This window comes from Curcuma longa, chromosome 6 (assembly GCF_044706935.1).
Source record: "Curcuma longa cultivar G26 ecotype Majalengka, Jawa Barat chromosome 6, ITB_CL_G26_1.1, whole genome shotgun sequence".
Lineage (NCBI taxonomy): Eukaryota > Viridiplantae > Streptophyta > Magnoliopsida > Zingiberales > Zingiberaceae > Curcuma > Curcuma longa.
In genome coordinates this window covers 7,106,103-7,120,596 of record NC_133866.1, presented here as the reverse complement: position 1 = coordinate 7,120,596, position 14,494 = coordinate 7,106,103, and the positions used below count along the sequence as shown (strand labels likewise).

General features: G+C 32.9%; 1 protein-coding gene and 1 pseudogene across 1 annotated transcript; both read right to left on the bottom strand.

Moving 5' to 3' along the window:
* Positions 1 to 3,333: 3,333 nt before the first annotated feature.
* Positions 3,334 to 13,433, bottom strand: LOC141830891 (GDSL esterase/lipase WDL1-like). Its single transcript, XM_074718338.1, has 6 exons — positions 13,177 to 13,433; positions 5,155 to 5,232; positions 4,108 to 4,248; positions 3,956 to 4,035; positions 3,738 to 3,887; positions 3,334 to 3,664 (listed from the first exon to the last, which is right to left on the bottom strand). The coding sequence occupies exons 1-6, from the start codon at positions 13,285 to 13,287 to the stop codon at positions 3,451 to 3,453; spliced, it is 774 nt and encodes a 257-aa protein (XP_074574439.1). The 5' UTR covers positions 13,288 to 13,433; the 3' UTR covers positions 3,334 to 3,450.
* LOC141830586 (uncharacterized) lies at positions 8,248 to 12,506 on the bottom strand (annotated as a pseudogene).
* Positions 13,434 to 14,494: the final 1,061 nt, after the last annotated feature.

Genomic DNA, 14,494 nt, shown 5'->3' with positions numbered 1-14,494 from the left:
AATATATCAAATCAAATCTCGTTTAGAGACCTACAATTGACTACGAGCTAGAACCTATAATGGTTAGATTTTAGACTAAAAAATATTATTTAAAATCTTTTCAAAAATTGAACAATTTTATTTTTTTTTAAAGATTTATGAAAATGTAATTACTATAATTGTGTAGTAATTATCAAATTATAATTGTTATAACGGTATGATATCTCAATTGTAATAGCTATAATTGTATGACAATTAGTTATAACAATTACAAAGTAGCAGTTGCTATAACACACCTGATTAATATGAACAAGATAATAATAAGAATAATATAGGAAAATAATTGTATATTTTACGGTGAAGTGTCATTTTTGATAAAATAAAATAAAATGGGATATCTCTTTAATGATTTGGATAAAATTATCCTTTTAATTTTTATCCAAATTAAAATGCTATATATATATATAAAATTTAAAGCAATTTTGTTATTTTGAATTATATTATTAACCTCGGTCATCATATGGCTGCTCTTTTGAACAAGCGGGTCAAAGACGAAGACAGGAAGAAACGAAACGACGAATCAGCGTGCAGCGAAAGCAACCGACGCCAAATCCTTAGCTTTTAATATTTACTCAAAATATATTTTATTTACATTTCTACACGCGCATTTGAATCAATTTGGCAAAAATATGCAGAACCACCCCTGGAAAAATGTCTAATTCGGACTCCTGGTCCTTCTCGGTCCATTATTTTGGATTATTTAATGAAATAATTAAAGTTTGGCAATTTATATTGGAAAATTTCAAAAAAACCCCTTATTTTAGTTACCATTAAAAAAGCATTCTGTTCTATTTTTTCATTAAAAAAATACTCTTATTTTAATAATCAAAATTACTACAATATAAAATAATCTTAATGAAAATTACTATAATAATATTGAAGTAATTTTTTCTAAATTAAAATATTTTTAATTCTAGAAGCTTTAGCCAAAACTAAAGTTATTTGAAATAATTTTAATTGTTTGAACATTTTCAATGTTATAGAAGTTCTAGTCAAAACTTCTAGAAGCTTTAGTCAAAATTTCTATGGTTATGGATACAAGTTTTTAATAAAAATAAGATAAATTATTTTGTAATATTTTTTTAACATAAAAATGATCTTATTATAGATAATAGAAATTCGGAGAGTTTTTTTTTACCATTTATATTCTTGGCAGTTCCTATTGATATTGAAGTTTAGTATGTTTATGTACATTTATATTATCTCATTATTTTTTTATAATTTATATATCTAATTTTTTGAACCAATTAAATTTGGAGGTGATTGATTCAATCCTATAAATTTTTTTTATCAATCATCAAAATAAATCAAAAAATACAAATGACATATCGCTCTGCAATCATTATTCTAAAATTATCTTTATTCCGCAGTTAGAAATGGATCTATGAATATTTGATTAATTACGAAAGTACTCCACATTATCTTTTTTTAAAAAAAAAATCTTGAAATAACTAGTAGTGGCCTAGTGGATAACTAAGTGCAATTAATATCTTGAAATAAACTACACAAATATTTTTAATTAAAAAAATTGTTATCATTAAATCCTAAATCCTTCCTAAAAATCACAAGGATATTGTTTTGCCAAATTTATTTATAGCTAGCGTTACTAAATTGCCCTGTAAATATTTTTTAGAAAGTTAAGAAGTTTAAATATGAATTTAATTTAATTTATTATTTTTAAGTCTAGAGCAAAACAAGTTATTTCAACTCTAATGTATTTCTGTTAAAGGAATATAATAATATTACTATTCGTAGAAAATAACAAATAGACAATACATTTGGTGGCTATTACACTTTTTTTTGTTTGCAATTTTAAAAATAATATAAAGCAGACATTCACACGAGCTTAATTATCTTAATTATTAAGGAAGGATTTTGGATTCTATTAGGCGGAAAATGATTAATCTAATGACAAATAAATTAGACAAAAATAATATTAAAAATAAATATTCAGAATAAATTAACGGAATTGGAATGATGTTTTCTAGATGGATAAGTTTGAAGTTCCAAAATTATTTTTGTTTAACAATTACCTCGATTATTGCTGAATATTCAATAAATAAATTTGAAGAAAATGGCGTCCATTTGCATTCATTTTGTTTCAATTCATTTTCAATTATTTTTTGATTTATATGGAATTATCACAATTAGAGACTTTTATTGGAAGGAGACGTTGACATAATGATAAACTTACTACTATGTGATTTAAATATCACGAATTTGAATCTCAAAAATAATTTTTTATAAAATAGGATAAAATTGTATATAATAGACTTACTGGATGCATCATACCTTTTTAAGGACTTTTATTTGGTTCAGAAATAAAGGAGTTCCTCTTTATTTGATTATTATTATTATTATTTTAAATTTCTTGAAAAAGTCTTAGGAAGGTAAATTGTGGATCTTGACTCTTTAATTGGCAAGGATGAAAATTGAATTGGATGTTTTATATTAGCAAATTTATCAATCTATTTTTAAAAAAATAAAAATAATTTAGGTGTCCAAACTTCATCGGTAAATTTGAAATATAATTTTTACCTACTTAAAAACCAACTACTAAAAAAGTAAAATCTGTCACCTCAACGACCCCATATAGTCAGTCCCACGATTATCTGTGAAGAGGTAAATCGAGAAACTGCAGTTGATCACGATAGAGAAGGACAAATAAGCTCCATTATAACTAACTCAACTAAAAAAAACTAACGTGATCTCGATATTGGTCTTCATCAACACCAAGGCATGCTCTATCTTTCACTGCCCCTCTCCATTTGTTCAGTCATTACCTATTCCTGATATTCTCTCCTGCTTCCATTGATAAAAATCACAGAATAGCTGACCTTTATCCACTCAACAATTATCTTTCAACTATGCCCCGGAAACAAATAAAAAAAAACAAACCACGATCTCAATATTGGCCTTCATCAACACCAAGGCATTCTATCTTTCACTGCCCCTCTCCATTTGTTCAGTCATTACCTATTCCTGATATTCTCTCCTGCTTCCATTGATAAAAATCACAGAATAGCTTCAGAGACTACAACTCCCCGAGCAAGAGATCTATTGAGGAATTTCTGGACTTCTCCATCCACCAACCAACCAGTACACCTCAAGATCATCCCTCACTATGAAATTTTCCTTCATGTGTTTCAATTCTTGTCGATTTACAGGCAAAGTCTGCATTAAGTTCCTTTGCCTCGTGATCAAACACCATCATGAATACTGGTTCCTTTCATTAGCAAATATCCTGCTATGAAATCAACAATTGCCAAAGGACACATAAAATTCTGATGAATATAACAATCCAAGGTGTAGTTCAGGCACCAAGTTTAATTCTACGAAATTATCTGTCAGTTGGATGTTTCATACTGAACACATTTAGAAATAACCTTATTTATTGGTAGGGTTCCAGGCCTAGTCCCATTGGATTTCTCTGTGGGTAGTCAAGTTGGAAATGTTGATTGTTTTTACTCCATCAGAAGCAATAACATCATAAGGCGAATCCTCCGAGAACTCGGTCGGCATGGAATTCCAGTACAAAGAAGGCTCCCAATCAGCAGTTTTTAAGACCTTAATTATCTCTGCTACCACTATCTTGCTTCCTTTGGAGGACAAGTGAATACCATCACTGCAATGGAGCTCTTATGTATCAGTCATAAATAATTTGCCTTTGGAACAAGAAAAACAGCATGGAGACTCACGTAAAACAGGCAGTTTCCCAGTCATCCCTCTTTTGTATCGCATTGAACATGTCGATAAACTTTATGTCCATCTCCTTACACAGTTTTATACAAGCTTCAGAGTACATCCAAATCAACTCATTCGTCCGGACTGATTGACTCAATAAAGGACTGCACATGACAGAAAAGTTGTTAAAAAAAATCACAAAATAACTTGAAATGTGTATTCAATATGATACCCAATTCGCGAGCCACGAAACATTTCTTCATTCACTGGTGGAGAAGTAAGGAAGATAATGCGTGTCTTTTCGGATAAGCTCTAAATATAAAATGAGTGTTAGCTCATACAAGAGCCTGTTAGAATAGGGTCATCTATGCCTTGTATGATCACCTTAAGATGTGTTGCTATCTTTCTCATGTTCTCGACATATTCTGGGAGAGGCACATGAGGACCTAGGCCAGATGGATGCGGGTCCATTGAGTCATTGCCACCAAAATAAACTATAACTAAAGAAGGTTGCACAGCTGCATCCTAAAACACAAGAAAAGTGTGTTAGTTTGTGGTTGTTGCAATGCCACTGATAAAAATTAAACAAAGAATGCTGACAGGTTCTCCAACAACAGAAGCAAGTATTTTGAATCTTTGGAAAGCCTTCACATAGAGCCTGGAGATTATGCCAACCATTCAGAATAAATGGATGCATCATTTAAAACTGTGAAAGTGTCGTCTTTAAGGTCAGAGAAAAACAAACAGTGTTAGACCAAGTGAAGGAAGCTAAATATTCAATCTTGTAAAAGTTTTCTTCTCTACTATGTTCTTTAATCACAGTAAAGTTCAGCTAAGAGAAATTATCAAAGTTGGCAAACTCTATTGTTCTTGTTGTTCTATAATATTGGAAAGCTACCAACCATCAATCCCAAACAATTTTTGGCTAAGGAAGCTAAATATTCAATCTTGTAAAAGTTTTCTTCTCTGATATGTTCTTTAACCACAGTAAAGATCAGCTAACAGAAATATCAAAGTTGGCAAACTCTATGATTCTTGCTGTTCTATAAGATTGGAAAGCTTACAACCACAATCTCTTCAGATGCTAGACATGGATTGTGGTGTTCATTGCCCATCAAAAGCTAGAATAAAGCGTACAAATAACAATAAACAGTTCTGATATGTGGATGATCTATAGATTTACTGGATGCAATAGAATGAATGCAGACAAGTAGCATTTTGAACAAGAATTCCCTTGTTCTTCAATATCATATATAGAAGCATAATTACATGAAAACTCGCCCATTGAATAACAAAAAAATAATGTGGAACATAGCATGAAGTAAGACCAGTGCTCTACGATATAAATTGATGATTATGCTTTTGAAACTGCCTAAACTATCACTCAGCCAAGTCAACATCATTACAAACAGAAGGAACAAAACATCATACCTTTGGAAAAACTTCTTCAACTACTTGAACAGCACGTCTTGAATTCCAACCAAGATATCCACGCAGCAAAATATCAGCCTGAATTAGATAAAGAAAAAAAAGAGTATCAAGACATTGATTATGCTGAAAAAACCAAAAGAATCTGAGACATTGATTTGCAAAGTCTATCTTGTCTGAATGAAACAGGGTAATTCAAGTTGAACACAATAAATCCACTAATAAAATGATTAAAAAAATTAAAATTCCTAACATAACTAAGATTGATAGAAAAGGGATTTCAAGGAATTATGCTATTATTCTCAACGTATGCTATTTGTCTATTTGATTACTACCTCCAAGATCCATGATTTTTTACCTTGTTGCCAGATATTTTTTCTCTCTCTTGTTAAGGAGGTTTTTGCCAAGTTAATATTTGGAGAATCACCTCTCACTAACATCACAAAGCAAAATATACAGAGATCATACTGAATGGTTACCAATGAATGAATCTACTCATCCATGTGAAATTCACATGCATTGAGGTGGGAGTTCGTCAACAGAAATACAAAACAGTGAGAAACAACTTAGGAATATAGCAAATATTGAAGAAGCTGCAACCCAAGTATTCCTGAAACTAGTTGAGTTTAATTGCTGAATTGAAAGTGTGCAAGTACTTGTTTTATTTTCAGGATGCAAGCAAGATCCTTGAAAAAAATCAAGAGAAGCCATCCCATAAAGGCAAACAAGATTATTCCTAACTAAAAGGTCAAGTGCAGCTTTTCCCTCCCAAACCTTGTTACTGATCATGATGACTTGTATTTGAGATAAAGAAGAAGTATATGTATGTGCAAATCCTCTAAGGATCCATGAGCTAATCTCCATAGGTTAACTATACATAGAATCTCAAGTTGAAAGTGAATCCTGGCATAACTTTTTAAGTTTAATCAGAATGCAATGCATTCAGGCCATATACTAGAGTTTCTACAACCTTAGTAGCTACTAACCTCAAGTAGTCTACAGCTAGTATTGCCAGTAACTATTCTGCAGAGGGAGAGATGGAGGTTCAGAGCCAAATTAGCAAAAGTGAACAATTTGATTGGAATTATTTCGTTAGATTGAGAATTTCATATGTAAACTGCAATATACCTTTGCTCAATTAAGGTTTGAATATTCACCTGTAGTAGGTCTAGAATTGCATGAGAAATGAAAATAACTTTTTTTATTCAAATTACTAAAGTGAACTGTCACTAGAATTATTCACTTTTCAATAAATCATAATAAAGAGTATAATAGGTATATTAAAGGTGATAAGGTGCCCCTTTGATACTTATCAAATAAGGGCACCCATTTGATGATTTAAAAATAAGGGATGTCCTTTTGATTTTTGCCCTTATTTTTTTCCCTACTCATTCAACATTAGGATGCCAACCAGCACGAGCAAAGTCTCCATCTAGTTTACAGAAGAATATCCATTTTCTTTTTGAACGCTATGGGTTCAAGAAAATTTTTACTCTAGTGACTATTTTATATTCTTAGTTAATATTATTGGCTAAGAAAGTAAATATTCAATACAAATATGATAATTTTGTGGCCACTTGACCAAAATTCCCTTATCACTTAACTATTTTTGACCACTAGGGAATGGGGAAATAGGTAGGTCAAGTCGTGTAGGTGTTGCCCAGCCCGAAACTAGCTATGACACAAGTCGAGTATGGCTCAAGTTGGGAAAACAAGCATGTAGTGTTGAACTAAGTCGCAAGTAGTACAACCTAGTTGACATCCCTAAGGGCCCACGTCGGACACAATTTCCCTAAAACAGATTTGTTTCCACTTTGGCGGTCATTAACTATTGATTAATAGTCATTACTCAACCATTTACTGCCTCAGCCGTCTATCCTGTAATATTGGGTGGGCTGCTTAGATAATTTTTGTCTCGACCAGTTTGACATTCGATGTGTGCAGCTTGAGCTCACACACAAGTAGTTTAGTGAATCCAAACCTTGGATTTGCACCCCCTACGGGCGCACAGGTAAGAGAGAACCTCTCATCTATATATATTCACAACATCTACAAATGTGATACAATATATACCAGTCATGTTGCCCAAAACTCGCAATATGGGACTAAGCTCCCATTCACATTGGAGCTCATTTTATCCATTTTCTCATACACTTTTCCAACGGTGCACCACATAATCCATATTGAAAATGCACGATTAGTCATGACCTAAGAAAAACAAAAGAGACTTGAGCATACTCCTAGATGCACTATTCTATATATATTTTTAAAGGTTTTTCATTCTAGGCACTAAAATAAAATATTGCATTGTAATGTATTTGATAAACAGTAGATTGGAGAAGGGTCGGACCACTTTGGGTTTATCGTACACAACCTTACCTTGCATTACAAGAGACTGTTTTGACATCTTGAACCTGTGACCTGAAGGTCACATGACAACAACTTTACCGTTGTCTCAAAGCTCTCCTTCATATTTGATAAACACTAATTACATATAATTATAGACTCAATATAAAATTCTTAAAATGGCTAATTCTATCTATATCTAAATAAGTTATTCTATCTTAACATTATCGTAAGACTAGGTACGCCTTAGACCGGTTATATTTTTATCTACCATGCCTCCTTAACCAAGAGTACATTAATGTGGACAATAACAAAAACACTTCAGACTACTAGATGTTGGTCGTTTCTCCTCCTAAGTGATGAATGAGAGACACTTTAATGATGATATTGGTCAATTTTTCCGTTTGAGTTGGAAGTAGATGATGAAACCTTCAATATAATGAGCAATTGAAATAGAACGAGAAGTTAAGAAAAAGACATAATCTCTATCATCGTTACTAGCATGCATGGTTCCTAACATGGTTCATTGGAATGGTCGTGGCGGCCGTCGTGGACACTACCGTTCTAGTTGCAATATCATTTCATGGAACGGTCGCGGTGTGGATTTATAAAAAAAAATATAAAAATAGAGAACTAGTAATAAAAAAATAAAATACATGAAGTCATAAAAATCAATACATCAATACATAATTATCATACAATAATATAACATAATGAAAAAAATACAATGATAATTATACTTTATCAGAGCTAATACCACGAAGAGTGACGGGGAGAACCAAATTTTTATTATATTCTCCTTGAGTATCATGCTAATTAAATTGATCTCCAACATATGAGCGTTGATATACATTAGCATTAAATTATTCATATGGATATTCATTTGATTGAGTTGATGAAAGATGTTCAGAATTAGATGATTGACTTTGTAATAACGTTTCATCATGACAATTGTAATATCCAAAATCTTTATACCCAATAGAACTGCCAATAGCCCTCGACGATTCACGATCACGACCATGATATCCAATATTGCTCCTAAGAGATGTCGAATAATTAGGAATTATATTCTGTGCATTATCAAAATAACCCTCAAATTCATGATGTCTAATTCCACTTGTATAGGATGGTGAATAATTAGATGATCTATTAGATGAATCGTATCTGGGTTGATTGCTACTAGAGTATTCATATCCACCTGATTGATATCCAATTGGACCATGCCCAATATCTTGAGACTCTTAATTATAACTTCTTGATCCATAATCATCTCTTACTGGAATTCATTGGTTCCCTCTCAAAATCAAATATTTCATATGTTCTTCAACACTTGTATATTGTCGTGAAGATCCAATTGAATGTTCTTTATCATTGGCATCAAGAGATTTTGATAAATTTGCCAAAAAGTGGCGTTGTTTCTCCATCTCCGACTGATACTCATGATTAGTATCTTGTGTTACATAATAATTTTCATGACCTTGTGCCCATGTCATACCCATGTCATGTTGATCATCTTGATGACTTTGATGAACATGATGTTCACCATGACTTTGTTGATTACTTCCATCATTTGAATCATCACTATGGTCATTATCGTCACTGCCATCACTATCTTTACTATCATCTTTTGATAAAACTTCTTTTCCTTTCACTTGTGTCGATTTTTCTATATTATTCTTCTTTCTTGAATGACTTTGAATGCTTATAGTTATGTTGTGTTTTTCAGCATCTGATACTTAAAGTGTTTGATCTAACCATGTCAAATCATTATCTTCTAAAATTGATCGTTCATTATCTCTCGTCCATTCATTTAAGATGTCATCGTCATGAAAAACGTGATTGAGATCTATCGGGTTGTAAAATTCATCATCTTCTTTTTTGCGCATCATGTTTCGTACCCTAAGCCGTATATTGTAGTGAACATAAATTAATTTGTGTAACTTTTTGATAGCCAAGCGATTAAGAAGCTTTGTGTGTATAAGAGATGACTTAGAACTTTTATTACAATTTTCTAAAGGTGTGGGGGCATCTTTACCATAATTGCTCCACCATTCAACTGATACAAAAAAATCAATATCGTATATATTTTTTAATTATAAATATTTGTAAAATTTAAATTAAAAACCCAAGAGACTTTTTTTAACTATCATTTTTGCTAGTGGAGATCCAAATTCACCTATCTGATCTGTGAATAATTTAATCTGAAAATTATAAGAAAAAATAAATAATTATTGTTTATGTTTGGAAAAAAATATAAGAACATAAAAAAATACCTCACTGACGGCTAAAGCTTATGTGTTTAAGTCTAGCTCTAATCTCTTAATTACAACATTTAATCCTCGTTTAACTTCATGATTATAAACACAAGTTTCAGAATATTGAAGTAATGAGTTTAGGAAATAAGTTGAAATATCAATAAGATAATAAGAAATTAGAAATGAGGAATTTGTAAATGATTTTGATGGCATATTTTGTATTCTACAATTTAAACAAATAAATTTTACGATTACCTGCAACATGTAGATGTTGGTGTAATTGATTGTACCATCGATTATCAATAATATACCAATATGATTGTCAATCTCCGATATTATCTTTTATTGCCATTTTCGCTCTATCCATTGCTTATAAATAATTGACATTGTTAGTTTTTGATTTTGGTCAACTAATTTCGAAACATTTAGTAATGGTTCAATTGCAGCACAAATATCACGAGCCCTCTTCCAAAATCTTCCATCCATTATAATGCTTGCAATTTTTTTTTGCTTCTTTCCTTCTTTTGCTTGTGTTATTGTATGCTTCCCAATGATCAGAAGTGCAGATTCTTTTTAAATCTGAAGAATGTCGAACAATACTTTCAATTGAAATAAGTTTTATCACAAATATGGTTATTCCTGATCTCAATAATTCACGGTCATTTGTAAATGTTTTCATCAAATTCACAATTTTATCGCTATTATATATGAAGCTCGTTATTTGCTTGGCTGTTTCAATACACTTTTTGTACTTTTGTCATCTTGCCAATATCTTCTAGCATGAGATCGATACAATGTGCTGCACAAGGAGACTAAAACAAATGTTGCCTTTCTTTGGCACCAACGCCCTTATCTGCACCTTCGCTGTCTGTGACCACATGCACAATATTTTCCTCCCCGATTTCGTCAACAATTTTATTTGACAAAGATAAAATAAAATCAGCTATTTTTCCTTTGTTGGTGCAATCAATGGAACTATAAAATACCATGTTGAGGTCATAATATATCATAAAATTTATGATTGGATGTTTGTTGTGCGTACTCCAACCATCGCACATTATTGTGCATCCATACTTGACCATTTTGATTTTAAAGTGCTCAAATATCCATTTATTTCATCCACCTCCTCTTGTAAATAAACACCACCAATTTGACGTCTTGTGGGACCTTTTATTTCTATTCCAACCTCAACAATGGTGTTTATTATGAATTGATAGTATGGACCACTATCTACTGCATTAAATGGAATAACATTATATATGAAGCTGTTGGGTCCAAAAGGATGTCCGTATCTCCACAATGGCATGATATTGTCCACTTTGGGCCTAAGCCCTCATCGTTTTGCTCTTGGGCTCTACCCAAAAGGCCTCACCCCAATGGAGATACTTTTTATCCTTTTTAAACCCATGATCTTTCCCATGTGTTTTAGATGTGGGACTATGTTTGCACCCTTGCAACCCAACAATCCCCCCTCAAACAAAGGACCACTGGAAGCTCCCCTACCATTTCTCATTGTCCGGCTGCCATTTCTCATGGTCCGGCTGCCATGTCCTCATGGTCCGGCTGCCATGTCCCTCATGGTCCGGCTGCCATGTCCCTCATGGTCCGAGCCTCCCTTACTTCCTTTGTTTTTTCCCGAGGGGTCCCACATGGTTAGATCTAGATCATGGCTCTTCCGGCGGTTAGTCCGGTGAAGAGCGACCTCGTTCTGATACCACTTGTTGGGTCCAAAAAGATGTCCGTATCTCCACAATGGCATGATATTATCCACTTTGGGCCTAAGCCCTCATGGTTTTGCTCTTGGGCTCTACCCAAAAGGTCTCACACCAATGGAGATACTTTTCATCCTTTTTAAACCCATGATCTTTCCCATGTGTTTTAGATGTGAGACTATGTTTGCACCCTTGCAACCCAACAAAAGCATTTTGATATTGCCCTCCTGTAAATAAACACCACCAATTTGAGGTCCTATGGGACCTTATATTTCTGTTCCAACCTCAGCAATGGTGTAATTGATAGTATGGACCATTATCTGTTGCATTAAATGGAATAATATTATATATGAACCATTTTGATATTGTCTTATTAACATCTTTTACTTTTTCAGTACCAAACTAGTTTTTAGACTCTTATATTTCATGGGAAACATAAAAGAGTCAATTCATTTTGATGGTAATTGAGAATCCTCTCTTGCACTAAAGCTTCAAGACGTCCCCTTTTTCAAACCAGGATCTAAGCCAGAAAAAGAACTAGAAAATCTTACAATTATAAAATTTAGAGTAGTTAAGTACATTAAATTGATAAGATATATACACACAAATTTAAAATATTATTTATATATTTTACCTTGACCATAGCGATTATGCATCTCCTCTTCAATGACTCTTGTTTTACGACTTTTTTTAATGGCTTTTTGTAAATCTCAATTTTTTATATCTTCGATGTCATCTCCACCACTACTACCACTTTCTGATACACATATATTTTGTGTAATTGAATCTAAGGCTATTTATTTTTTTCTTTGCATTGAACTTTTACTTGCCTCAGAGTCTTGAAGATGTTTTTTAACATTGATAATATTTCCTTAGGAGCTTTGTCACATGTTTCGACATTTCCAGTAACATATGCAATATGTTGTTTTAATCTCGTAATTCCTTCGGTTATAACTTTTCCACAAAATTTGCATCGTATTGTTTTACGATTATCCCCCACTATTTGAACAAATTGCCAATCAATATCAGGGTTTGGTGTCATTCTAAAAATATAAATAAACAATAAATAATAATTTTGACCTAACGATAATGATAAAAATCATGATAATGAGAATGAAGCACATAAAAATAAACAATTCTTAATCAAAGCAAAGTTTGTAAAAAATGGAATCCAAAGCTTCTTATCAATTAATCAAGATCCATTGAATGAAAAGAAAAGTCAGATTGTAAAAAATGGAATCCAAGGCTTCTTAATCAATTAATCAAGCCGTCCGATGAATGAAAAGCAAAGTCAGATGGTAAAAAATTGGAATCCAAAGCTTCTTGATCAATCAATCAAGATGGCTGTTCCGTTCCGACCATTCGGTTCCGGCTGTTATAACGTTGAAGAATGGCGTTTCAAAGCAAACCACGTTATATGCCGGAACTTTGGAACGGCGTTGGGCGTTCCCGTGTTCCGACGAACCATGGTTCCTAAGGCGTTTGTTTTATTTACTCCATCAGAGAAACAAGGTTTTCTGTCCCGTGTTTTGAGGCGGCGGAGTATGACTCCAACCTACTTAGTGTTGCTATTTCTCCAGTGTTGATTCCAACAGACAGTGTCTGAGCTGCCTCAACCTCTAAAATCAAGTTGCAAAACGATACCTTCCAACGTTTGCATCAACGAAACTGCGAGATGGAAAACTAGATCATTAGGAGCACTGATCGAGTACCTTGCGGGCATAGACGTCGGCTAGGATTGCCCCCCACCCGCCGTTACTGAAGCTGTACTGGACAATCGAGGATCCGAAGAGCACGAAGACTGGGCGGCCTGGCCCTACCATCTCCTCTGTCCGCCTCGACTCCTGTTCTTCTCCTCAACGCGGGACAGGCACCAGAATCGAGATCGACGGCGATCGTGGTCGGAGGAGGATGGAAGAGAAGCGATCTGCGAGGGGAGGCGCCGAGGCGGAGACAGGCGATGCGATCAGCCCCACCATCCGTTGCTGTCATCATGCTTTACCTCGCATTCACTCGTCGAGGCCACCGCTATCACTTTACCTCGCATTCACTCGTCAAGGCCATCGCTATCCGGGTCCACTTAGATTTGGGCACCAATCATCCGATTCGCGTAACCGCAAGAGATCGCATTCTCGCATCCATAATTTCCTATTAGACGAGATGTAATTAATTTTAATTATATCGGTAGATTTTTAAAGAGTGAAAAATCAAACTAGCGCATTTTTGTTTTAATCATAGGGCCCGTCATTTATTCAAAGTACATCTCATAGAATAACATAATCATACAATTTGATATTATTATCTCTAAACACATATATTAAATCTTGAATCGATTATTATATAAACATAATAAATTACGATTTCATAATTATTACAACACGAATTTATCTTATTCAACAAAATTTACGTTGTAGTAGTTATAAAATTATAACTTATAGTAATAGCATTGGTGACGTAGTCACTATGGTTTCGTAATTACTACTGCAGTTATAGCAACTATGATTTCATAATTGTTACAATACAAACTTATCTTGTTCAATAACATTCATATTATAGCAGCTATGAAATTATAGTTGCTATAACTATAGTAATAATTATTAGTGACGTAGTCATTACGATTTCATAATTGCTACCGTAATTATAGCAACTATAATTTCATAATTGCTACAACGTGAACTTATATTGTTCAATAATATTCACATTATAACAACTATAAAACTATAGTTACTATAGCTATAGTAACAACTATTAGTGGTGTAGTCAGGATTTTCAATCAAAAGAGGTGAATTCAAACAAAACTTATTAAAAATCCCAAATTTTATATTTTACTTCACAACTATATACAATAATTTTTAAAAATTATATTTCACAATTATAATACACCAACACTTCCAAAATTAAATTATTCAACTCTAAAAATTCAAAAATACTTTAAAAAATATATGTAAAAAATTTGAAAATCTCTAAACATTGATGTAGGTCAATTTTCACAATATAAAATCTTAAATTTCAAATTTAAGAAGTTAAAAA

Excerpts from the sequence above, each read along its gene's own strand:
- LOC141830891 (XM_074718338.1), bottom strand. The coding sequence starts at position 13,287 with ATGGTAGGGCCAGGCCGCCCAGTCTTCGTGCTCTTCGGATCCTCGATT. Across the intron at positions 4,249-5,154 it reads TTGAAGAAGTTTTTCCAAAG|GATGCAGCTGTGCAACCTTC; the intron begins GTATGATGTTTT and ends CTTGTGTTTTAG. Across the intron at positions 3,888-3,955 it reads TTTCGTGGCTCGCGAATTGG|TCCTTTATTGAGTCAATCAG; the intron begins GTATCATATTGA and ends TGTCATGTGCAG.